We start from the raw sequence: 22,731 nt of genomic DNA on the forward strand, positions 1-22,731 counted from the left end.
TGGATCTATTTCATATTCCTTCTCGAGCGTTCATTTGATTTCATATCCTCCGTCCCCTGATGCAAACCCTTTTTGCCTTCTTAAGCGGTCTCTACGTCTTTCCTCGATTCAGCTTCTACGTTGCTTGCTGATTCTTGGGCAGTCTATAGTATCCGAACAGATCAGAAACGTTTGATTCAGCATTGAACATCCATGAAGATGGATTATTGACTCACCTTCAAGGCTTCAGCGGAAGCACCGCCGGAAGATTGTTCTCCGGGAGCTGGACCGGGGTTTTGGCCGGAAGCAGCTAGATGAGGACGATACACGATCAATCGTCAGCTTATTTGTTCTCGACTTGATCAATCAGAATACGAATTGCGCGAGTATTTCCTTGTGTAGGTGGGGTAGGCTCATAGTGAAAGCAGGAGTGGAAGGAGGAGTAGGGGGCGGAGTAAGATTCTCTTCCCGCGGTCCTCGATCCTCGAAGTTTGATAGAATGTTGATGTTGAAGGTCGCTCGACTCACCTGGTCGTTGATCAGCTTGAGTCATTTGTTTGCCTCCTCCAGGAACCAAGGGGTCGGGTTTCTCGGAAGAAGGGGATTGAGTACCTGCTGGAGCCATCTTGAGTTGTGTGATGTGTGATGTGTGATGTTTTGGGTGATTTTTTCGTCGCTTCAAGATAGGTTATGTTGGCGAGTGAAGTATAGAAGCAAGAAGAAAGGAATTAATGCATGTTATACGAGAATTCGATATGGTGACAGCGGACAGCGGACTTAGTGACTACTCGCGCTGGACTGTTGGACTGACGTCATTTCAGTCGGTTCAGTCGGGTCGGTGGGTTTATTCCACTTTCTCCGCGCCGTTCATAGAGGTAACCACACGCCAATGTGGCGATTTCACATTCAAACTCGAATCATCAAAAAGATCGAAACCGTCGCAAAGATGCAGTCGAATGCACAATTTGCATTCCTCTGACAAGAGTCTCAAGTGAACGTTCAGCATGCACGAACGCATATTATCGGACATGCCTCTCTGAAAGCTGCATACTACTGTAAGCATAGCGTTTTGAACCCGTTGGAAGTGTTGTAGATAATGAACAGTGTTTCTGGTGACTCGCTCCGAATGCTGGTTGATAGGTGTGATGGAGCACCGGACGGTCATCTGATGGTGCGCCCTTCTTCATCGTCATCAAAGGACCCTCTGACGTCGATCAATCGGTATGCCAAAAGGAATCATAGTGTGCATCACAGCACACGGCATTGATTTGGTCCCGTCTCATCTGATTGATGGAAGAACGTGCCAATGACAACCACTCTCAACGCTCTCGATGAGTCTGCACACATGTCCAGCGGAGCACAAATTGTTCGTACTGTTTTTAGAGAGAACGTGGTATATCGGCATGTGAAGTGGGAAATCTGGGGTTGAGACATACTTTGCGTCTAATATAGCTTCGGAAAATCGGATTCGCTGTATTGTGTGCAGCTCATATCATCAGCATCGGCTTTTGATAGTTTCACAGCTGTCTCGCAACGGCTCACACAAGTTGTGACTGGCAGTCAAAGTCGTGAACCGTGCATGATGTCAGCGATGCAATTGATCAGTAGATCTCCGAATTGTTTCACTTCAATTGTCGATCATCATCGATCAAAGCGGTTAATCCTGTCGATCGGATCGCAACGGAATGTCGACTGGCAATCTGTTCGTCGATCATCCAGTCCCGTATCAGAGCTTTTTGACCACTCGAGATGGTGTAGATGGTCCCGTAGACGATATTCGGTGCTCTGCAGTTGCGTTTGCTCGTTTCGAAAGTCGTTCGTGAGAGCGCTCAGTGAAGATCATAATGCATCTCAGACACGTTTTGCTTGTTCCGTAAATGAGATACGCTACTGATACCAGCTACATCTCCCTGCGGGGCCATGCTCATCAGTTTCTTTCACGGCTGTTTCGGACAAGTGCCTTGGGTCAATTCAGGCGATCAAAATTATAATGCATGATGGATTGTCTTGGCACACGACAGGTCATACAGCACGGTCTGAGATACCGCATTCTCGTCGCTTTCTTGAGAAATCCAGCGCATGGACAAGCTTAACTTCTACGACAAATTCTGACCCTGAAACCATGGTCGACATGTGATGCAAGACCTAAAAACACCATCATATCATTTCTTTCAACGTGGATTGTCAATTGATATTCCTGCGTCTCTTGGGATTTCCGAGGACTCCTTTGATCATACTTTAGTGTTTGAATTTTCCAAACAGCACGGACCACGATTGAGGAAAACATACCTTTTTGGGATTAATATGGGGTCACACACATTCCCTGCGGCACCGACATTGCTCCAGGGATTCTGTCGTCGGTAAAATCGCATCTGAACAAAGTTGCAACAAATACAAGTAAAGTGGGCGCACAGCAAAGGGGAATAAGCGAATATCCAGAAAATCTTTTACCGATACGTACATTGTCAACGATTCCATAAAATCATTCGTCAACAGTCGTCTTTCAGAAAATACAGAGCATCGGGATACAATCGCGCGGAAATTGTCAGTGATACGGATGAGATTTGCGGGAATTCTTTGGCCAATCGAAAAAGAGAGAAATTATAAAACAAAAATTGTGGATTATGTCATCCATTACATTACGTTCCCCTCGTTTTGGGTTTCGCCCCCAAGGAAAATGACGATACTGTACCAAGAAAGATCATGTAATGTACGGTTAGAATCGTATGGTACGATGTGCCATGTGAGTGAGTCAAATTAAGCTTATTTAAGTTATCCAGACGAATTTACTCTCCATATCTATCTTTCTTTCCCACTTACCCTTCTCTCTCTTCACACCACCCCACCATAAACTCATATCGACATACAACGCAGTACCCACGATCGTGTATATCGAAATTTATTGTGACAGGTGAAGGTTTCGAATCCTCCCGTTTCGCTCTCTGTCCACATCAGCATGTCGTTCTTGCACCCACTTAGACCTTCTGATTCAACACATCTTACGGCTCGCCAAGCTGGCACACGTGATGAAGATCCAGAGATCCAAGGTGGAATGGTCTCTCCGGACACCAGACATCACTGGTTGCGATACAAGATCATCTTCGCGATTAGTACAGTGCTTGGAATGACGATTGCGGGAATCACTAGCTACTTGTTGAAAGGTATCGAGCGACACGACAGTAAGTCATCCTCCCAAAACACCTTCATTGTTGTCCCGCTACCGCGAAGATGCTTAAAGCTGACATAGCGCACCCCACGATGTTCGACAGCCCCCACCTACATTTCCAACATCTTCGACGTGATCAACGCCTGGGTCGGTGTCATCTATCAGCTAATCACGTAAGTCCCTCTTAATACATCACTCGGCCGACCGCCACCTTCAAAATCCCACACCTGTTGCACGGCTGATTTCCTTGTCTTCGTGATAAAAAATCTTAGTCTAATTGAAGATCTTCGGGGAAAAGAGACATCCTTTACCCATCTTCGGATTATAATACCCGCTCTGATCGTCCTACTAATTTCCGGTCTTAGTGAGTTGCGGTGTGTTATACACTAGTAGTAGTACTGGACGATGGCAAACACTGATTGCCACTGTCTTTCATTGACGCAAAATAAGGTTCCGTCATTTGGTCAACTATCATCTTAGCTGCCGACCTCGCCGACCATCCTTCAGATGATGATCATGCATTGACTCGGACCATTCTTGCGTGAGTCATTAGTCATAACATCCCTTTCCCTCCATGCACCATTCATGCACTGTACATACTGTACCATATCATCCATTCAGCCTAGCATCAGAAGGCATGCTACATAATAATAACATTTATTTCGTTCTTCCTGTTTAGCCTGCTCATCACTTGCTTGATATGCAATTGGGTCAATACTATCTTAGTGAGTGAAAGAAGCGAGCTAATGAGCCTTGCCACTTTCGATACTAGCATGCATTGCACGGATGGACGGACCTGGCTGATACTGATAAGGCGATCTTTCGACAGCACATCATATGCCTCGTACACCTGATACACCAACTCATCAAATTCAAAAAGACCAAGACCAAGACCAAGACAAGCGGAAAAGATACTCTCGCTATCTCACTTTCGACTCTCACTCGTCAAATGGCGGAAGAGCGAGTCGACCCTGTAGATCTTCAGGTTATACAGTAGCTTGAAAAGAAACGACGGGTCATGCACAGTGCCTAGTCCACTGATCTTCCTGTTCTTGCCGCTTGAACCCCTACACTCAGACCATAAATCGCTTTCAAAATTGTGGATATGGAGATAAATGTTACAATTATAACATATGTAGTCGGATTCGATATGCCGCAGGAAGTCTGGAGATACTGGACATACTGGAGATATTGAAGATACTGAAGCGTCATAGCATGTCAATGGAGGTCAAACAAACAAGATAAGACAAAGAAGCCAGACTTAGCATAATACGGATATCAATTTCATATTGGTTCATACATGACCTCGTTGTATATAGCAGATATTATGACACGTTGTACTATACATACGTAGATACCGCATATAACACATAGCACGTAGTATGCTGTTGCACAGATAGTCACTCATACTGTATAGGATGTCACCCGTGCCAGAGTCGCGGTGCCGTGTTGCTCAGGCGCAGTGCGCATTCCGTTGTTCGCTGTCCAAGAAGACGGATATGCATAGTGTCCTGTGCTTTACGACATACTGGTATTGTACCAACTATGCCCTAAAAGTGATAAAATAACTCCAATCCTCTTCGACCCACTTGAGCATATACTCATCCACCGCTCCAATCCCATCATCTTCCCCATCATCTTCCGCCTCCGCTTCCATCTCAAAGTCTTCTTCTAATCCAGGAGTGTGTGTATTCGTATTGGTGATCGGTGTTCCGGTATCACTATGTTGACGCTGACGTTGAAGATCAAATGACACTTTGCTCTGTATAGTCGGTTTCTTGGTGGAAGTACTGCCATTATTGGCGTTAGGGTTGGGAATCTCATCAAATTCTTGGAAATCCAACTCGTTCTCATTTTGAGCAATTCGAGCAGCTTGAACATCCTCTTCGTCCTCTACTTCAGCTAAGACTCGAGCAAGCTCCCTTTCTTGCCCTGCTCTCGGTCTGAGCTTGTTCACTTCTTCCGCCATCGGAGTCCCCTCGACATCGACGTCAATCACCTCATCACCATTTTCTTTCGCTTCAATGTCAGACGAGTCATTGCGAGTGTCGACATCGCCGCCGTTGACATCTCCAAACATGTCTTTCCATCCTACTCGCCCCCACCAATCATTATTGAATTCTCCTTGTTGAATGACCATATGATCTAACATCCTCTTCTGCTCCGCCTTTTTCAACATATTCTCCTCGAGCGTGTGGGAGGAGACGAATCGATAGATGTGTACTTCACGCGTCTGGCCGATTCTGTGCGCACGGTCCATACATTGTCGATCCATCGACGGATTCCAATCCGAGTCGTAGAAGAAGACAGTATCAGCTCCTGTGAGATTGATACCCACCCCACCTGATCTTGAAGAGGCGATGAAGACGAAATACTTTGGATCGGAGTTGAATCGCTCGGTGATCACTTGCCGATCTTCAATCTTGGTCGATCCGTCCAACCTCAAGTACCGGTGCCCATTATACGACAGGAAAATTTCCAGTATATCTAACACCCTTGTCATTTGCGTGAAAATCAACACCCTATGTCCGCCTGCTTTGAGGTCTCGAAGCATCGTGTATAGGGTTTGCAATTTCCCGCAATCGTATTGCAGAAGACTGGAATCTGGGAAAGCGATTTGTAGCTTGACAGTCGACTTGTGCAAGGTATCAAACGACTCTTCGGTCAATGAGGGATGCGAGGAGGGCGATAAACCGGGAAGAGCATAACGAGTCATATCTCGCGCAACAACGTTGGGAGGTATGACGGCGAAAAGGTCGATGATGGGTTCTAAGGTTTTCGCTCGGTCAGGTAATGAGAGAATGAGGCTATGAGCGGGTGGTCGGTACTCGGCAAAGTGTTCGTTTCTGTTCGGGGTGGTGGTGGGCGGCAAGAGGTAATTGGGTATATCGCTGAGCATTTCTAAGAAAGTTGAACCGTATATTGGCTGAGGAGAGCATCGTCTTCTGTTGACATCTCGCAGTGATCGCCATCGGAGAATACTAGCTTGTTCTTGAGCCCAAGCCTGATACTTGAGCCAACCTTCCACTGTCCGAGTATCTCTCTTCGGTCCAGCGGGAGGCTTTCCACGTTTCACGACAATGGGCTCAATGGCATGGGGTAATCTATCACCAGCATCAAGCTCATGTCTTGACTGACAGACCCATCCGGATTCCCTCTCATGATTGGTGACACCAAGACCAAGCGACAGAATGCCCAACTCTTGATCGTCCGCTTCGGCCAGAAGCCGCTTTCTGAGGAGCAATTCGGCTGGCTCGTAGTCTCGGGCAACGCTGTCCATAGCAAAACTGGTTCGGACCGGTCGCACTTCGAAAAGGTCGGGATGATTGCACACTTTTCGAAGCTGCATCAACGTGTTCATGACTCCCAGATATCCACCAGTGGTCAGAGCTTCTTTTGTGGACGACCGCGACATGAATTCGTCGTACAGAAAACGTTGTCGTTTCGACAATTTGCAGTAGACAACGTGTTCGAACTTTCCGGGTAATTGTGTTTCGACTTCTGATTTGAGACGTCGTAGGATGAACGGCCTGAGAAGCGTATGTAGCTTCGATACGGTCGCCAAGGTTTCTTCATCCATAGCGTCGCCTGTTTCTATAGCTTTATCCATGGGATCTGTGATGCGATGTCAGCGTCGATGCAGAGTTTCGCCCAACAGATATGAAGACTTCGGAATGCAGGGAAGGAAGATTTAGCTCATGACCATGACTCACTAGAAAACCATTCCATGAATTCTCTGTGATTGGCAAAACCCACAACAGCAGTGGCGTCTGCCCCGATACCACCAGGCATGAGGAAGTACAGCAAACTCCATAGCTCCATCAGGTTGTTCTGGAGTGGAGTTCCGGTAAGTAATAATCTGCGTTGAGCTTTGAAACCTAGAAGAGTTTGCCATCTTTGTGATCGGAAATTCTTGATGTTATGCGCTTCGTCCAATATCATGTAACACCACGCTTTTCTTCGAAAGATATGTTGATCTGCCAAGACAATCTGATAAGACGTTATGCAGACTTGCCACGTGTTCTCGGTCAACCATCCAACTCTTTTCTCTTTACGTTCTTTCTGATTGCCGTAGTAGGTCAGAACCTTCATACCCGGAAAAAACTTCTTGAATTCCATTTCCCAGTTCAAGATGACTGAAGTAGGTACGATAATCAAGTGTTGGCCCCATATTCCTTTGTCGCAAGCTAGATGACCCAATAAAGAGATAGTCTGAATAGTTTTACTGAATAGATAAGCAGATCAGCGATCGGTCTCATTCCCTATTCGCTTCGGATGGTCCGTTAGATGCTCACCCTAAACCCATTTCATCTGCTAATATTCCATTCATGCCGTTCTCCCACAGACTAGCGAGCCATTCTAAACCGGCTTGCTGGTATGGACGGAGTGTTCCACGCAATAAAAATGGTTGTCTGACTCTAGGTCCTTCGTCCACGTCCGGCTTCCCATCCTCAGCACCTTCTTTATCAGATTCTTGGTTGTCGTCATCGCTGTCGCCTTCTCCTGACTCCTCGTCGGAAGAGAGCTCAGGCGTCATTTCGACCTCCTCGTCTTCGTCCTCGACCACTTGAATTTTCGGTCGTTTTGAGTTGGTCAGATGCTGCGGTGTTTCGTGGTCTGGTGACCAGACCGATCGGACTTTGCGCTGACGTTTGCCTTCGACCAGGAGTTGCGGCGAGACCAGTGCCTCGGGTAGCCTGTCGTCCAGCAGAGATTTGTCCGTGGTTGCAGCCGATGTAGCTCGCGGTATATCTGCGCTAGGAACACTGATGTCCTCGACCTGCGCAATTGAAGAGCCGTTGACTTCTGCTTTCAATGCTTCATCCTTGATTTCGACAGCAAGTTCCAATTTGCTTTCCCTCCCTTCGACACTTGGTGGAACATCTTGCTCGAGCGGGGGATATCCATATCGCTTGAGTAATTCCTCGATGGGCACATCCGCATCCCTGAGCAATCCTTCGTCTTCACTGTCCCGCTCCTGCTCTTCGTCGTCATCCTCCATTTCTACGTCAAGCTCTGCATCCTGGTCGTCCAGATCTGAAGTAGCCGCAGCAGTAAATTCAACATCATTGGCATCGGGATCTTCATCAGTGAATTCCGGTACAGGTGGTTTAACGGTACGAGCGCGGCGAGACCGGATTACAGGTTGGCGAGGTGGAGAGTGATGACCATTGACTGCGGGTTTGTCGAAGTGGGTATCTGACACGTGGCTTGACAGGTCATCGAGAGGAGCTGGGGTGGGTGCCAAAGTCGTAGCGGGATCTGCAACGCTGATGCCAAGCGCATCAGGCGATGGTACATGTACTGATTGAGATGCTGGAACGTCGGCCGCAAGATGTCGTCCGTTCGTTCCATGATTTAGGCTAGGTTCCTCGGTCGCTTCATTGGCGTGCGAAATGACCATTTCTTGGGCGGCGAATCCGTCATCCAACGATGGCCAACCCGGTGACATGGCCTCATCATCTTGCACTTGTCGATCTTGAGCGATATCGCCATTTACACCCTGATCGACGAGAGAGCGCAAGTTTGGTTGGTGGTCGTCCTCGGCTTCAGCTACAATGTCACCTCCATCTCCTTGCTCGTCCACATCGTCTTCATGGTCTGCATCCTTGCCCTCCACTTCATCGATATTCGGTCCATCTTCCATCGCAAGCTCTGGCGGGGCTGAAGAAGACGGCGGGACACCTATTTCACCATCTTCATCCGCCATGTCATGGCCTTCCGCTTGCTCTTGCTCTTCCTCTGCTTCACTAGTCTCAGCTTCAGATACATCTTCAGTAGCGTCCGATACATTCTCTTCGCTGTCCGCTTCATCGCCCTCCTCCTCCTCGGGACCAGTCACCTGGGCTTCTAACAGACCGGTAGATCGCTGTAGAATATTTTGAAGATGTTCTTTACCCAGGCGATCTTGTTCAATCTTTTGAATCTCAAGCAATTTGGCCCGGATGATCTATCGAAGAAGGAACATCAGCTATCGGTACCAAGACACATGTTCAGATACGAGAGTATCAGTGAAGAGAAGACGCGGTATACCGAAACTCACCTTCACAGCCAGACTCCAACGTTTTCTCAAACCCTTGACCAGCTCTTTGCCCAATCTTTTGCGTTCCTTCTCCTCTGCCAGTCGTTCTCGTTCTTCTTTTCCGTTTATTCTCTCCCAATATACTTGAATCATCCTCGCTATCCGCTTACAGACTATCGGCTTCATCTTGGCTTCATTCAGCATGGCGTTTCGAACTTGGACCATATGAGACATTAGCGAGTCTTGATGATCGGTCTTCCGGACGATTTGCTTGTTTGACGATTTCTGAGAAGCTGAGATTCCAGATGCCAATTGTTCCTCGTTCTCAGCTTCGTCAATCAGCCGCTGGAGTCTACCATGCATCTGCAAATACATGACTCTTGCTCGATAGTATCCATCCTTGGCAGCGCGATTTTCCAGAGCTTTCAGGTCCAGTACTGGTCCAGAGTCCTCCAGGTAGTTATATGACTCTAAGATTGAGGCGATGTTCCCGTCGTACTTGGGAAGGGCGGTAGGTTTTTGGACAGGATCAGTGTACCATATTCGTCGCGGACCAAACCTTTCGAGCGGACGCTTTGGTGGCGGTGGGAACAGAAGATGAGCCAACGAAGGTAATGGAGCTGATGTGGGAGTGGGAGACGGTTCATGTACGGGTGTCGGTTCTTTGGGGGTTTTGGCCTGTGGAGATGCGAGGGATTCTGATGGTGATTCTTCGGTGAGGACTTTGGACCCTCGGGTTTTCTTCGCAGCTGGGAGATTAGGTAGAGACTGTCTTCCGCGCTTCTTCCCTTTTCCACCTCCAGGATCCAAAACCTCTTCTTTCACTTCTGCAGCCTCTTCTTGGACAGGTGTTACACCCATAGTCGCTCGACGGGCCGCTTTGCCCTTCTTATCGGGTAGTGGTGGTGGGGGCATTGTGGTATTATCTTTGGCCTTGGATCCTGGTTTCCTCCTGACAGGCGTTTCTTCTACGGCTTCAAGTGCCTCGGACTCCACTTCACTTGCCCTTCTCTTCCCTTTCGCTTTGGAGCTGACGGGTGGTGCATCTGGTAGCGCTTGAGCTACCTTCGAAGGAGATGTTTTGGTAGGAACATGACCGTTGACCGAGGGAGCGACGGGTGCTGCGATATGAGCGAAGAGTTCCGATTGTTCATGCGCTGCACGACGCGTAGTACGAGCTGTCAAAGATTGCCGCGGACGAGATGGTCCAGCTTGCGATGATACAGATTGATTGATGGAGGTGGGTGGAAGTAAAGAGATGAGGTTATGTCGTTCTTCTTTCCACTGGATAGCACGTCAGCGTTCGCGCAGCATGCTAATGAAGCGGGAGCTTCGACTTACCTCCACGAATGCAGGAGAGTTGTCGGTCTTCACTGCCTGCGATCCGATATCAGCTCGGTCAGTTTGTTCGGAAGTAAAAGTTGAAGTCGTCGTGAGCTTACCTGGGGATCCCATCCTGTTATCATAGTCACAAATCTCTCTAAATGAAACTGCTCCCTTATAGCGTCGTCATGCCCGTCCAACACCTTCTTGAGCTCCTGCTCTCTCTCAGCAAGAATTTCTTCCCTTTTCAGCTTAATATTCTCATCGCCCAGTCTTCTGGTGATCTGACTAATCTCTTTGGAAGTGGCCGCACGGTACCCGGGAGCAGAAGCAGACACTGAAGTCGTCTTGGGCTTGGGCTTGACCATCTTCGTCGAGGGCGTTGGCTGTACGGAAGGACCTGCATCGGAGTGACGAGTCCGCAGAGTCCTTGACGAACTCATGGGAGTCAAAGCGTGCCCATTGAGCGTGGGGAGCGGAGCTGATGTTGTGTCGTGTGTCGAAGAGGAGGCTGAAGGCTGTTGTGATGGATCAGAAGCGTCCCAGGACATGGTGGACAACCTCCACTTTTCATCGAAATGGGTGCTCAGCACTGAACAACCGCTGCAGGAGATATTGCGGGTGAACAAGCGAGGTCAGGAAGACTTGGTAGACCCGCAGGACCAATATTGCAAGGCCAATGAGGTGCTAGAGTGGATATGTGGTCGTTGTGTGATAAACGTCGAATGAGTGATTATATATGAATCGAGGTGAATATTGTTGAGAACGCGAAGCAACCAAGAGCAGCAACGAGCATCAACATACGAGTACACGCCAATAACCACAGTCAAGGAGGCATATTGCCGAGAGTGGCACTGCTACCACTGTGGAGACTCCGCATTCAACGTCACGACTTGACACACCTCAGCAAGCAAGAAGCGAGTGCTGCTTCAATTGTTCAAAGCTCAAGTGTCAAGGGGATGCAAGGGATTGCTGAACAAGTAGAAGACAAGATGATTGCTGGTCCACAATCACTATCCCTTGACCTGCCGAATCAGGCATCGTCTGCTGTGCTTCGAGCAGCCAAGAATACCGCCTCGAATCAACATGCTCTCATCAACCTGATCCGACTAGTCAAGTCCCTAGAAGCAAAGGTCAATACGGAAGACGATGATGTCGCAGTGGACCTATACCAGGCCAAAAAAGAATGGGAGGTGAGCTATCTGTTCGGCTTTCGCTTTACTTTTCCCTATTCTGGGAGGATGAGCTAATCTGACGATGCTGTAGAGCGTACTCTATGCCAAAGCTTTGTTAGAAGCACTCCGAGATGGCAATGAACAGTTCGTCTCCTCCGCCAAGCGAGACATCCGCCCTGAGTCACCGCTGATCTTGATCTTGTTTTGACAGATCTTCATCTACTTCGAATACCCTGATGGATTTGGAAAAGGACCTATCAAATATCGAACGATCATTACGCATCGGCTTGAGCAGTCCACTTCCGACTCCACCTATGAACCCAGCATTGATCGCTCTGCCAATGACCCCCAATCCCTCTAATCCACCTCCTATCGAGCGAAAATCCTCTCCACCGATCTTACAACCAGTGCAAACCCTTTCGACCCCTCGACAGTTTCATCCCACATCAGCACAAACTAATCAAGGCGTAAGAAAACGTAAATCCCGCGTGGACGAGTATCTCGCTCAGCGATCGCGGTCCGAATTGACAGGATCGGAAGAGGGTCTTCTCCCGCTCAATATGATACCTCCCAAATCTAAAGCAAATGGCAATGGAGCAGGAGGAAGGGAAGCCCTCTTGTCTGGACCTGGGGCTGGACCTGGGGCTGGGCCTGGTAGTGGGATTGGCTCGGCTCAGCTACATGAGGAATTAGGCGGACAATTAGCAGATGTAAGTGGTTACTCGACGTCTTGACACATCATACACTTCGTACACGACAGTCGCTGAGTGTGATGGTCTATATCAGATGTCTCATCGATTGAAATTGAACGCTGTGCAATTCTCGACGGCAATGGAGAATGAAAAGTCGATATTGGAAAATTCGCAAAATACTTTAGAAAGTAAGTCTTCTCCGTTTCCGTCGTCCATTCAATTTTGAGCTTTCTCTCATGGATCTTCATGATCATCATGACTGATGAATGTGGTCAGATAATCTGAGCGCAACCAAGTCGTCGAAGAAACACTTGTCAACAGTCACATCAAAAGGGAGAAGCACGACTTGCCTGACTCTGGGTGTGGTGATCTTGGTGATTGTTCTGTTCGTTTGGACGTATATGCTCATCCGATTCACATAAGTAGACGAGGTCAACGGACTGTAGCTCTCGCCATATATGGATGTACCCTCTGCCAGATGACACTCAATCGCTGAATTGCATGCATAAAGCGCATACATACAAGCAGACTTGGGTTTGCCACCATAGTCCTAATTGGATATTTTGATTCCGTACCTCCATATTTGCGAAATGATGTTTTCCGGAAAGCATGAATCTTTCGAGGTTGCACTTCACTACTACTTCTTCTTGATTTCCTTGTGGAATCACCCGTAGCTCTATTGCTCAAACAACCATCGTTCGCGAACTAACAGTCTCATTCAAAGCGCGAGGCAGGACATCATCTTTACAATTCTGAGATACTGTCCTTGAACGAGTGAATACTTCATCAGATCATCATCATCGAAAACAAGAGGTTCTAGGGCGAGATGCAGAACAAGGCCGAACAGGATAGAAATCAGGAGGCGACGGTTTATCTGGTTCGTTCAGCTTTATCATCTATATGATCGGTCTCATTGCGATGCTGACAAGCTGACAACCGCCATTGCAGGGTAATCTGGATGAGAAATGTAGTGATGCCTTGATATGGGAATTGATGCTGTGAGCTCATCCCTTTCCCATATCTGGTAGGAGATTCGCTCGCTGATGCAATAACTATCATGTACAGGCAAGCTGGACCAGTGTGTGAGTAGTCTTCCCCAAGATCAAAAAGTATCTGAGATTGTCGGATAGGGACTCAACAGGCTGACACATTTTTCAAACCGAGAATAGCCAATGTCTTCCTACCTAAAGATCGAATATCGATGTCTCACCAAGGATTCGGGTTCTGCGAATTCTTGACAGAAGCAGACGCAGAATACGCCGTGAAGATCATGAACCAGATCAAGCTGTACGGTAAACCCATCCGAGTCAACAAAGCGAGTTACGATAAGAAACAACTAGACGTAGGAGCGAATTTGTTCGTAGGAAGTTTGGATCCTCTGGTGGATGAGAATACTCTGGCGGACACTTTCGGGACATTTGGTCAGCTCGCTGAGCCTCCAAAGGTGAGCTTTTGCGTACGCTTAGAGACGGTTCAATGGGGCGAAAGTGCGGGCGCCATGTCTGCTAGAAATCACGAGCAGTTGTAAAGTGGCGTTGCCCTGTGCCATAATTATGCTAATGCCTAGTGTTTGGCTGTAGATCGCCCGAGATCCAACGACAGGCCTTTCGAAGGGGTACGCTTTCATCGCTTACAACGATTTCGAGGCTGCCGATATGGCTATCGAGAATATGAATGGACAATTCTTCGGCGGACGACAGATCTCAGTGCAGTATGCTTTCAAGAAGGACGGTAAAGGTGAAAGGCATGGTGGTCAAGCTGAGAGGTTATTGGCTGCTCAAGCCAAGTAAGTCTTCTCTGTTCTTCTCTCTTTGTATAGGATCGCTGCACAACATGCTGAATCTGTTTCTCTTTTTGCACAGGAAACATCAATTATTACCTGGTTCCTCGACGCCTGCATACCAATATCAAGGTAAGCCCTGTCCTGTTATTTTCCTATTACCACACAGCATCGTGACATGTTGACATACCGACGCAAATGATACTCGATAGGTCAATTCGCAGGAGCTCTCGCCAATGCACAAACAAATGCCCCACCCGCCCAAATGCCTTCTTACCCGCCTCCACCACCACAAGGTATCCCAGTATATCAGCCGCAGAATCAGCAGCCCGTCTATCCAGGCTATCCACCGCAAGGTCCGCCTCAAGGCTACCCTCCGAACGGATATCCGAACGGTGCAGGTGCAGGTATGCCGAATGGCTATGCTCCACCGCCGCCTCCGACCGGGTTCCCTATTGCTGGTCAAATGCCTCAATACGGTATGCCGCCTCAACAAGCCCAAGGAGGGGCGCCTCCGCCGCCGCCGCCTATACGGATGGGTTTCAGCGGGCAATAGAATGACTGGTGAATTGAAGTATCACTTGAATGGGAAAGGTCTGATCAGTTGGGAGGTGTCAGCACAACTACCTTATATAGAACTACCTTATATAGTTGCTTGAGGTTTTGCGCAAACAAAAATGTAACTAGTATATCATGCATGAGAAAGATGCAACATGCAAAACCCATGCATTCTTGAATATGAGATGAGATGTGATGTATGCTTCTATAGTAAATGGTTACAACCAACACTAAATCATTCTATGCGGAAGATCAAACCCTCCTGAATAGTACTAGTACTGTACGATGATCTGAAACCAAGCCGCGCAACCACCCGCTGATCACTCGACAAGCTTGAAAGTGGTCGTAGGATTAGGCCAATCTTGTAGACTGAACAGGGTACATCTGACTTCTTCTCCTATTGCCCAATCTCCTTTCCCCTTTCTTGGCGAATGCAATAAATGCGTCTGAAGCCCTAAGGAAGGGATCGTGATCGGTGTCATCTCCCCTGACAACGTTGGAGCCGCATCACTCGATCCAATGATTTTCGCTGTGAGAATATCATTCTTCAGATCTATCCTGGGAATATCCCCTCCTTCCGTTCTTTCCGATCGCAATCCATTCGTACTCGTTCCTACGACAAGCTCATTCACAGTCCAATTCCAATTATGCTGGAGCGCTTTGACAGTCCAGAATTTCATCGCGTTGATTCCTGCTCTTCTAGCTCGTTTCGTTCCTTCGTCGGACCTCTTGACTAGACTGACCACTTCTTCTCTCGAGAATCCTTTCGCCAGATCGCCTGCTGATATGTCCGCCTGCTTAGCAAGGTACGCCTTGATCTGCCAATGGAGGAGTATATCATCGAACCTCCTCAACGGCGATGTCGCTCTTGTATACCCTTGATCCTGTTTATCCAGGCCCATGATCCAGTGTTTGAGCGGCTTGGTATCGACAAACCCACTTGGTCTGTACCAATCACTTCCCATCATCTTTAACGGATCGATCTGGCCCGTTCCCGCTTCACGCAGGGATAAGAGGTTTTCGAGCGTGCCTGCGGAGGGTGTGAGTGGTTTAGGAGGTGATGATCCACGGTAAATGATTGGAATGTCCCTTTCATTGCAGAAAGAAGCGGCGATACGCCCCGCGAGAATCATGAATTCCGCTACTACCCCGGCGGCGTTCAACCCTCCTAGCAACCCGTGAGATACCTTGTAATCCAGTCCCAAGGAGCCAGAGAACAGTCGGGGTAACGAAGGAAGTGATGAGGGATCGAATAAGTTGGAAGCAGGCGAAGAAGAAGAAGAAGACTTGTTGAGTAGATTGACAGTCGCAGAAGGAAGAGACCATTCGAATCCTGCATTGGCGTATCTCTTTGCTCGATGAGCTTTAGCCAGATCGACTAATATCCTTAGATCCTCTACATCGCCAGCATCAATTGTCGATTTGCTATTTGCGCCACTTCCAGAAGATCCGGTTGGTTCACCAAATGGTCTTGTGCTTCTCGATGTGGGAAGATTCAGAGCTTGATCAACGGCTTGATAAGTGACCACTCTCGGTTTTTTGATCCAACCCATTCTAACCTTGGTTTCATCTACCTCTCCGTTCCTGGTGAGCTTGGCGGAGAAGGTCATCGTACCCTGTGCGCCATCATTATCCTGCACGTCCGCTCCAAGGGAGAGCTCCTGCATGATCACTTCAAGGGGGAAGAGAGGTTTATTTCCCTCGGGTAGATAGGCCGAGCTTCCTCTGATGGACGCTTGTTTCGAAAGAGGGTGATTCGGCGGGATATATCTGGTCGGATCAGCGATGTGTACATGTATCCAGTATGAATCCGAGTTTGGTATTCGTTCCAATGCTAACCCATCGTCTAATTCCGATGCAGTCGGATCATCAATCACGTAGACTTGGTGCGAGGTGAAATCTTCTCTCAGCGAATCCAGCTCGTTGCCTTTTAAAAGCTCATCTTCGCCTCTGACCGTTCCATGGATGTTCGACATGACCATTGCTCGGTTCTCCGTTTCCGAGAGTTTCGACATCTCTAGACTGTCCCATGGTAATACAATGCCTAAGTCGGATAGGAGCCTCGCCAGTGTTCCTCGATCGACAGCTTCGGCTGAATTGGGCAAGATCAATCTTGCTATTGACAGAGAAAGCGGGAGTGACGGCGGTACTTGAGTTGACCGTGTCTCGACGAGCGGCGAAAGTAATATCGAGATGTATTCCTTATCCTTTTTCGACCATTCTGGAAGGTCATGTTTCTCCTCTTTTAGCTCTTTCCCTTCGCCCTGCTGTACATAGTGTCGAGCCAGCTCTACTACCTTCTTCGCCCTCTCCACGAATGCCATGAGTTCGGCATCGTTGCCCTCCGAGCTTTTGACGTTCAAGGACCCATCAACACCCTGCTGGACAGTCTGTAAAAGTCGGCGTTCTGACCTTGATCTGACGATGAACGTTCCGGTTGACCACATGTCGCCTTGATCTGCCGTAAAGAGGTCCGGCCGTCTCATCAGAAGTGTATGAGCCGCGTATGCCGGTAAAGTGTTGGGCCTGATCTCTATCCTCTTCTCGTCTGGGTTGTCTGTATGCTCCTTCGGGTTCAAGATATACTCGGCCGCTTGAACAGCCGTTATACTCGTTCGGGCGATACCACCACCTCCTTCATGCGACGCGAAATGATCCCAGACAGCTTCGACTCCTCCTGATTCACCACCATTGACAATGGTACCAGCAGTCAAGCGTCCACACATCTTCTCGGTTTCCCGGTGGACTTTCCTGAGAACCATCGCTACCTTTCTTCGGGCAGCTAACATCGCCGGTGTGGGTTGGACGCTCTCTTCGCCTAAGCCTGATCTTGATTCAGATTGAGCCAAAGCTTCGAGAAGTTCAGGGGACCAGCATTCCGATACCAAGGATGGCGATATCAATGATGAGGGCATGACGAATTGCACATCATGCGATGAAATCGGCCATATCTCTCCGCTTGATCGCAAGATGAGAAGACGTTGTTTGCCGGCCAGGGTTATCGAGGCGAGGATCAGGCCTACCATTGTATGACCGGATCTAAGCAGCAGTCACAGTTAACAGTCAGCATCCAACAGCTGTTGGTATTCCTTCTCTTCTCTAGACGTAGGTAGCCGGTTCACAGTAATCCATCAACTCACCTTCGACACTCGACCACCCGACCAGTCTCGAGTCCAACCTGATCCTCAGCTGTCTCTGCACCATACCAATCCTCCCCCATATCTCCATTATCGCTCGAGAAGTATGCCCGCCTATCATTACTCTGGCCCTCCGCGATACTGAATTCCACCAGGCGCTCTTTGGCTGTAATTTCTAACGGAGGCAAATTCTTGTAGGCATCAGGATCAACTCTGGCTCGTTTCTTAGGCGGTGTAGCTGGTTTCGAGGGTGTTTTGGGTTTCCTCCAATTCGATCCTGGTCCATAGAGGAACTCGAATGTCCTCCGGTTCTTGATCTGATTGGGGGTTGAAGAATTGCTTGTGGACAAGGAAGAAGATGAAGAGGGATCGGGAGGTATTTGAGTGTTGTAAGCTGCTTCGGAATTTGATATTCGAGCTGAAGTCGATAAGCTGCGCCGTATGAAGCTGGATGAGCCCCTTGTAGGCTTGAGATATATCGAGGCCATCTTGCACGGGCTGACGAGCAGGGATCTGATGGATGCCGATGTTTCGGGACACTACTTGAAAGGATCGGTGCAGCATAGATATACCTTCGTCGAAATCTCGGAAATCTCGAAAACGACGGTTGTCTCTGCATCACGTGATCTCGTTTTGGCGTGTGCGTTACCGGCGCCGCCAAATGAATGTGAGCTAGGACAGTCATCGTTAATTCCAACACAATACTTGATCAAGCATTCTCCTTTCTTCCCTTTTTACTCCTTATACCCAGTCAGACGAGCCAAAAGCAACAAAATCAGCTCGTCATCAAGAACCAAAATGTCCTTCTTCCACATCGTAGTTGTCGCAGCGATCGTGGCCGCCATCGGGGCTGTTGGATGGTTTGTCATGCCCAAAGGAAAGAATCAAACGTGAGTCTCGGGTCGGCTTCAGCTGAACTGTAGCTATGCACTGGTTCGCTCCACTATGCTACCTCAGCTGATATATGCATACGTTTCAGGCTACTCAGAACAGCCGTACTTCTCACCCTCACTTGTTGCTACCTCATGTGGGCCATCACGTACCTCGCCCAATTACATCCTCTCATCAGTAAGCAGTCTTAAAGCGATCTCCATCCTACCTTTCTTCTCCAAGTGATAGCTTGCCTCGACCCTTTGAACGACCTCTTCCTTCGTTGAGATGCACAGCTGACATATGTATCTATCTTCAGAACCTCGGCGATCAGATTTACGTGCGGAGTATTAGTCACATTCAAAGAAACAGGCTCACATCCAACGGCCACCTTCACTTCATCCTCTTCCCCTCCGATGCACCATATGCATGTTGTACAGAATCATGTCGGCACAATACGGCCACCTCACACTGATTGAGACAGACGGACTAAAGGGCCCATTCAAATGACGGACTAACCCCTCGCTTGCTCTAAATCTGATCCCTATGTTGTTCCCAGCAGCACATTGCCCGGATGAACAACGTATCGTAGCACCTCATCCCCCAACCATACTTACTACACCTCTGGAGATTTCTGGATCATGACTGATCGGAAAGACTCGCTATGCTGACATTTTGCAAGACGTGCACCGAGTCTACATCTGGGATGATCCGTATTCAAGGTGGAGATAACGGTGAGGCCGCTGGTATTAGAAGCGATGTAAAGTGGAATGTCAAATCGGGAGCACGACTCATAGTTGTGAGCTATATCTAGTCTCACTCTTCGACAATCTAGGCGAGAGGAGTATACGCCGCATCGAAAAACGATACCCACATCGTCTGCCGACCGATTCATCATGGGCATTGTGAAGGATACTCAAACGCAATGCAAAATCCCCAACAAGATTAGGAGTACGGACGTGATCTGTTGAGAGGCCGATTTAGTCATTCTCTTCATCCATCTGCATCCGCGATCACTGACACTGCCTAGTCAACGGACAAGCTCCTCGGCAGCATCACAACATTCCCATCAGGATCTTTGATTTGAACGGTATTTGGCACACCATGGGGTCCGCTTGCTTTCAAGCCACTGAACAGACGGAACAATCACACCGTTTGATACCTGTCACGCAGATCACATAGCTCAGAGCAGGTCATGGGTAGCTGAAGTTGATGGTTCCGGTAGCATTGGAGATCTCGGGAGACATGTGAGACGGCCCCACAGGTTTTCCGTAAACAGGAGGATGTGCGATTGTGATCCATACAGTACCACCATAAGCGGTATATTATCGATCAGTCATTCAACACGTCCGGAAACTTTGTAGGCTGGTAGAACAGCAGCAACGCTTGTATCAGCTTGCTTATGATGAATTGGTATGCAGAGCAAAATCATCAAGAGTCAGGCAATCCACGTGGAGGACCAGAACAAATAAATACTTACGTCATACTACAGGACCGCCTCCACACACCCACTTTTGGGTGATGTTCGGTGCCCGAGGCGGAGGTCACCTTTGAAACGCACTCCACCTCTGACACCGAACTGGAAATGATCGATTTAGCGTAAAACAGCGTAAAAGACGGGAATGAGATCATCAACCTCCACTGCGATGAATCAATGGGAATATCTCGAGGAAATGTATAAATACTGGTCTATCTCGACATATCAACAACGATTTCTCATCATCGTAAAAGAAACGAAGCAACGCAAAGCAAAGCAAACACAAATAATCCCCTACTGTTATCAATTTAACACCACAAGTACAACAGATAAACAAACAAGCAAAGATGTCTCCAATCCCACAAGTACAAGTTGCCGGACACTCAGTCGGACGAATGGGTTACGGGCTCATGCAATTGACTTGGAACCCTAAACCACCTGCCGAAGAGGATTCCTTCAAGGCTATCAAGTGAGTCTCGCTCCTCGCCCTCTCCCTCCCTTCATTGTGTTGTGCCCCTGACCTTAATTCAACTGTGTCGAAACTGGTGACTGATCGATTGATCATCTCAAACCAGAGCCGCTGCCGATGCCGGAGCTACCTGTTGGTCAACAGCCACTTTCTACGGACCGGACTTTGCCAACATCCGATTGATCGCCAACTTCTTCAAGGCGTACCCCGAATACAAAGACAAGATCGTATTAGTAGTCAAAGGTGGTGCTGATTACAAGACCATCGAGCCATACGGAAATGAGTGAGTCTATCCTATCCCATACTGCCCGTTCTTACCCTGGTCATCAGACCATTTCGTGATTATGGACGGCCCTGATGATATGAGATGAGCAGTATCGAATTCCTCCGATCTGACTTGGCCAAGACTCAAGAGATCTTAGGCGACAAGAAGATCGACGTTTACTCCATGGCTAGATTGCCTGAGAAAGGCAGTGTCGAGGAGGTCTTCACCAACCTCGAAACCTTGCGCAAGGAGGGTCTGTTCACTGCTGTTGGTGCTTCCGAGATGGGTGTTGAGAGTTTGGAACGAGCTCAAAAGGTGTGTATCACGTATCACGTATCATCTTCCCTCCTTACCGATGTGCTTCATCAGTATTTTCCTGAAATCATTACTGACATGACATTCATTTCACTGTCTTTTCCTAGATCACCCAAATCGCAATCATCGAGATTGAAGTATCGCTCTTCTCCTTCGAACCAGCCATCCGAGAAGTCGTGAAATGGTCTCAATCCAACAAGATACCCATCTTCGCCTATTCCCCACTCGGTCGAGGATTCCTTACGCGAACTTACAAGACCCCTGAGGATATCCCCGATGGCGATTTCAAGAAGATGGTACCCCGATTCCAGGGTGAAGCATTCTACCAGAACCTCAAGCTCGTCGACAGGCTAGATGAGATCGCGGCGAAGAAGGGCGTCAACACTTCTCAATTGGCTCTTGCTTGGATCGTTGGGCTGTCCGATTACGTGAGTCGAGTCGAGTGAAATTACCCCACATCACCATGCTTGAAACCGTCGCCGTGCCGAAAATATTATACTGAGATTGTTATTATTGCGCCTCAGACCATCCCCATTCCTGGATCATCCAACCCCAAACGAGCTGTCGAGAACACCCAAGCTGCTTCAATCACCCTTACTGCGGACGAAAACAAGACGATCTCGGATATCCTCGATACCTTTGAAGTGCAAGGTACAAGATACCCCGGAGCTGCTATGCACCAACTCGTAAGTCAAGTTGTACTTGAACCACAATTGACTGAAGATGGTTTTTGAGCTGATTTGACCTTCTTGATACAGATGAAATAGGCTAGCATAGCATATGGTGTGCCCCCTCATGGAGCTTCGCTGAATGCTACTCGAAGACATATCGACCGATTTTGTAGGATAGTAGCATAACTTGTGAATATGTATGGACTATCACCTGTCCTTGCGATAACTTACTGAATATGCGGACGGTGTCGACTGAAGTCCGGATTACTAATGACAACTAAAACTTACAACCGTTCGGACACCACGCACACTAAAAATTCTTCGAAGGAAGTCACTTTCTCAAAGGGGGTCCTTTGCAATGAAGCGGGCTAGGCAGGAAGACGCCGTGCGTGTCTATGCGTGGTAAACAACCGTTAAAGTTCACATCTTCACATCACCCACGGACGTTAGTCTACACGAAAACAATATCAGTGAATATCCCATCAATTAGCAACAACCCAAAAAACACCCTTCTTGACGCTTGGAAATTGCCAGCGCTAAACTTAGATGGTGTTTGTGAAGCAGCCATATGAGCTTCATGCGTGGCTTATGCACTGGACGATGAAACCCACCCTTCATCCTTCCTCTATCTAATTCTCATTCCAACCTCCGCTTTCGTACCAAAGCGAAGAAACAAAGGAGCTGAACAACAAGAGACATCTCGGTTATACCTTACTAAATCCGTCGAATAGGCATCCTTTGACTCGTCAGCTCTCATTTTCTGATCTACCCGATTACTTTTTCCATCACTTCTAACTCGCTTCTCTTCTGACTCCGTGAGTCGCATTGTGAT

The 22,731-nt window shown here is 48.2% G+C and overlaps 8 protein-coding genes across 8 annotated transcripts; 5 read left to right on the forward strand and 3 right to left on the reverse strand.

Moving 5' to 3' along the window:
* Nucleotides 1-80: 80 nt before the first annotated feature.
* On the reverse strand, nucleotides 81-604 carry I303_104537 (uncharacterized protein; the record flags this gene model as incomplete). Its single annotated transcript, XM_018407784.1, has 3 exons — nucleotides 81-143; nucleotides 216-289; nucleotides 508-604. The coding sequence occupies 3 exons, from the start codon at nucleotides 602-604 to the stop codon at nucleotides 81-83; spliced, it is 234 nt and encodes a 77-aa protein (XP_018262995.1).
* A 2,331-nt stretch (nucleotides 605-2,935) lies between these two features.
* Nucleotides 2,936-3,322, forward strand: I303_104538 (uncharacterized protein; the record flags this gene model as incomplete). The annotated part of the gene is made up of 2 exons (XM_018407783.1): nucleotides 2,936-3,158; nucleotides 3,249-3,322. The coding sequence occupies 2 exons, from the start codon at nucleotides 2,936-2,938 to the stop codon at nucleotides 3,320-3,322; spliced, it is 297 nt and encodes a 98-aa protein (XP_018262994.1).
* A 1,366-nt stretch (nucleotides 3,323-4,688) lies between these two features.
* I303_104539 (uncharacterized protein) lies at nucleotides 4,689-11,041 on the reverse strand (the record flags this gene model as incomplete). The annotated part of the gene is made up of 6 exons (XM_018407782.1): nucleotides 4,689-6,760; nucleotides 6,859-7,370; nucleotides 7,441-9,095; nucleotides 9,189-10,451; nucleotides 10,509-10,544; nucleotides 10,610-11,041. 6 exons carry the CDS (start codon nucleotides 11,039-11,041, stop codon nucleotides 4,689-4,691), a joined length of 5,970 nt encoding a protein of 1,989 aa, XP_018262993.1.
* A 441-nt stretch (nucleotides 11,042-11,482) lies between these two features.
* I303_104540 (uncharacterized protein) lies at nucleotides 11,483-12,779 on the forward strand (the record flags this gene model as incomplete). The annotated part of the gene is made up of 5 exons (XM_018407781.1): nucleotides 11,483-11,683; nucleotides 11,757-11,809; nucleotides 11,877-12,375; nucleotides 12,452-12,545; nucleotides 12,634-12,779. 5 exons carry the CDS (start codon nucleotides 11,483-11,485, stop codon nucleotides 12,777-12,779), a joined length of 993 nt encoding a protein of 330 aa, XP_018262992.1.
* Nucleotides 12,780-13,183: 404 nt separating this feature from the next.
* Nucleotides 13,184-14,693, forward strand: I303_104541 (uncharacterized protein; the record flags this gene model as incomplete). Its single annotated transcript, XM_018407780.1, has 7 exons — nucleotides 13,184-13,234; nucleotides 13,306-13,355; nucleotides 13,423-13,439; nucleotides 13,527-13,801; nucleotides 13,938-14,143; nucleotides 14,220-14,269; nucleotides 14,350-14,693. The coding sequence occupies 7 exons, from the start codon at nucleotides 13,184-13,186 to the stop codon at nucleotides 14,691-14,693; spliced, it is 993 nt and encodes a 330-aa protein (XP_018262991.1).
* Nucleotides 14,694-15,015: 322 nt separating this feature from the next.
* Nucleotides 15,016-18,320, reverse strand: I303_104542 (uncharacterized protein; the record flags this gene model as incomplete). The annotated part of the gene is made up of 2 exons (XM_018407779.1): nucleotides 15,016-17,734; nucleotides 17,836-18,320. 2 exons carry the CDS (start codon nucleotides 18,318-18,320, stop codon nucleotides 15,016-15,018), a joined length of 3,204 nt encoding a protein of 1,067 aa, XP_018262990.1.
* A 310-nt stretch (nucleotides 18,321-18,630) lies between these two features.
* Nucleotides 18,631-19,056, forward strand: I303_104543 (V-type proton ATPase subunit E; the record flags this gene model as incomplete). The annotated part of the gene is made up of 3 exons (XM_018407778.1): nucleotides 18,631-18,722; nucleotides 18,812-18,900; nucleotides 19,022-19,056. The coding sequence occupies 3 exons, from the start codon at nucleotides 18,631-18,633 to the stop codon at nucleotides 19,054-19,056; spliced, it is 216 nt and encodes a 71-aa protein (XP_018262989.1).
* A 1,470-nt stretch (nucleotides 19,057-20,526) lies between these two features.
* I303_104544 (uncharacterized protein) lies at nucleotides 20,527-21,962 on the forward strand (the record flags this gene model as incomplete). Its single annotated transcript, XM_018407777.1, has 5 exons — nucleotides 20,527-20,648; nucleotides 20,755-20,931; nucleotides 21,024-21,228; nucleotides 21,336-21,656; nucleotides 21,753-21,962. 5 exons carry the CDS (start codon nucleotides 20,527-20,529, stop codon nucleotides 21,960-21,962), a joined length of 1,035 nt encoding a protein of 344 aa, XP_018262988.1.
* Between the last annotated feature and the right edge of the window lie 769 nt (nucleotides 21,963-22,731).

The sequence above is a fragment of the Kwoniella dejecticola genome, chromosome 5 (genome assembly GCF_000512565.2).
Source record: "Kwoniella dejecticola CBS 10117 chromosome 5, complete sequence".
Taxonomy (NCBI): Eukaryota; Fungi; Basidiomycota; class Tremellomycetes; order Tremellales; family Cryptococcaceae; genus Kwoniella; species Kwoniella dejecticola.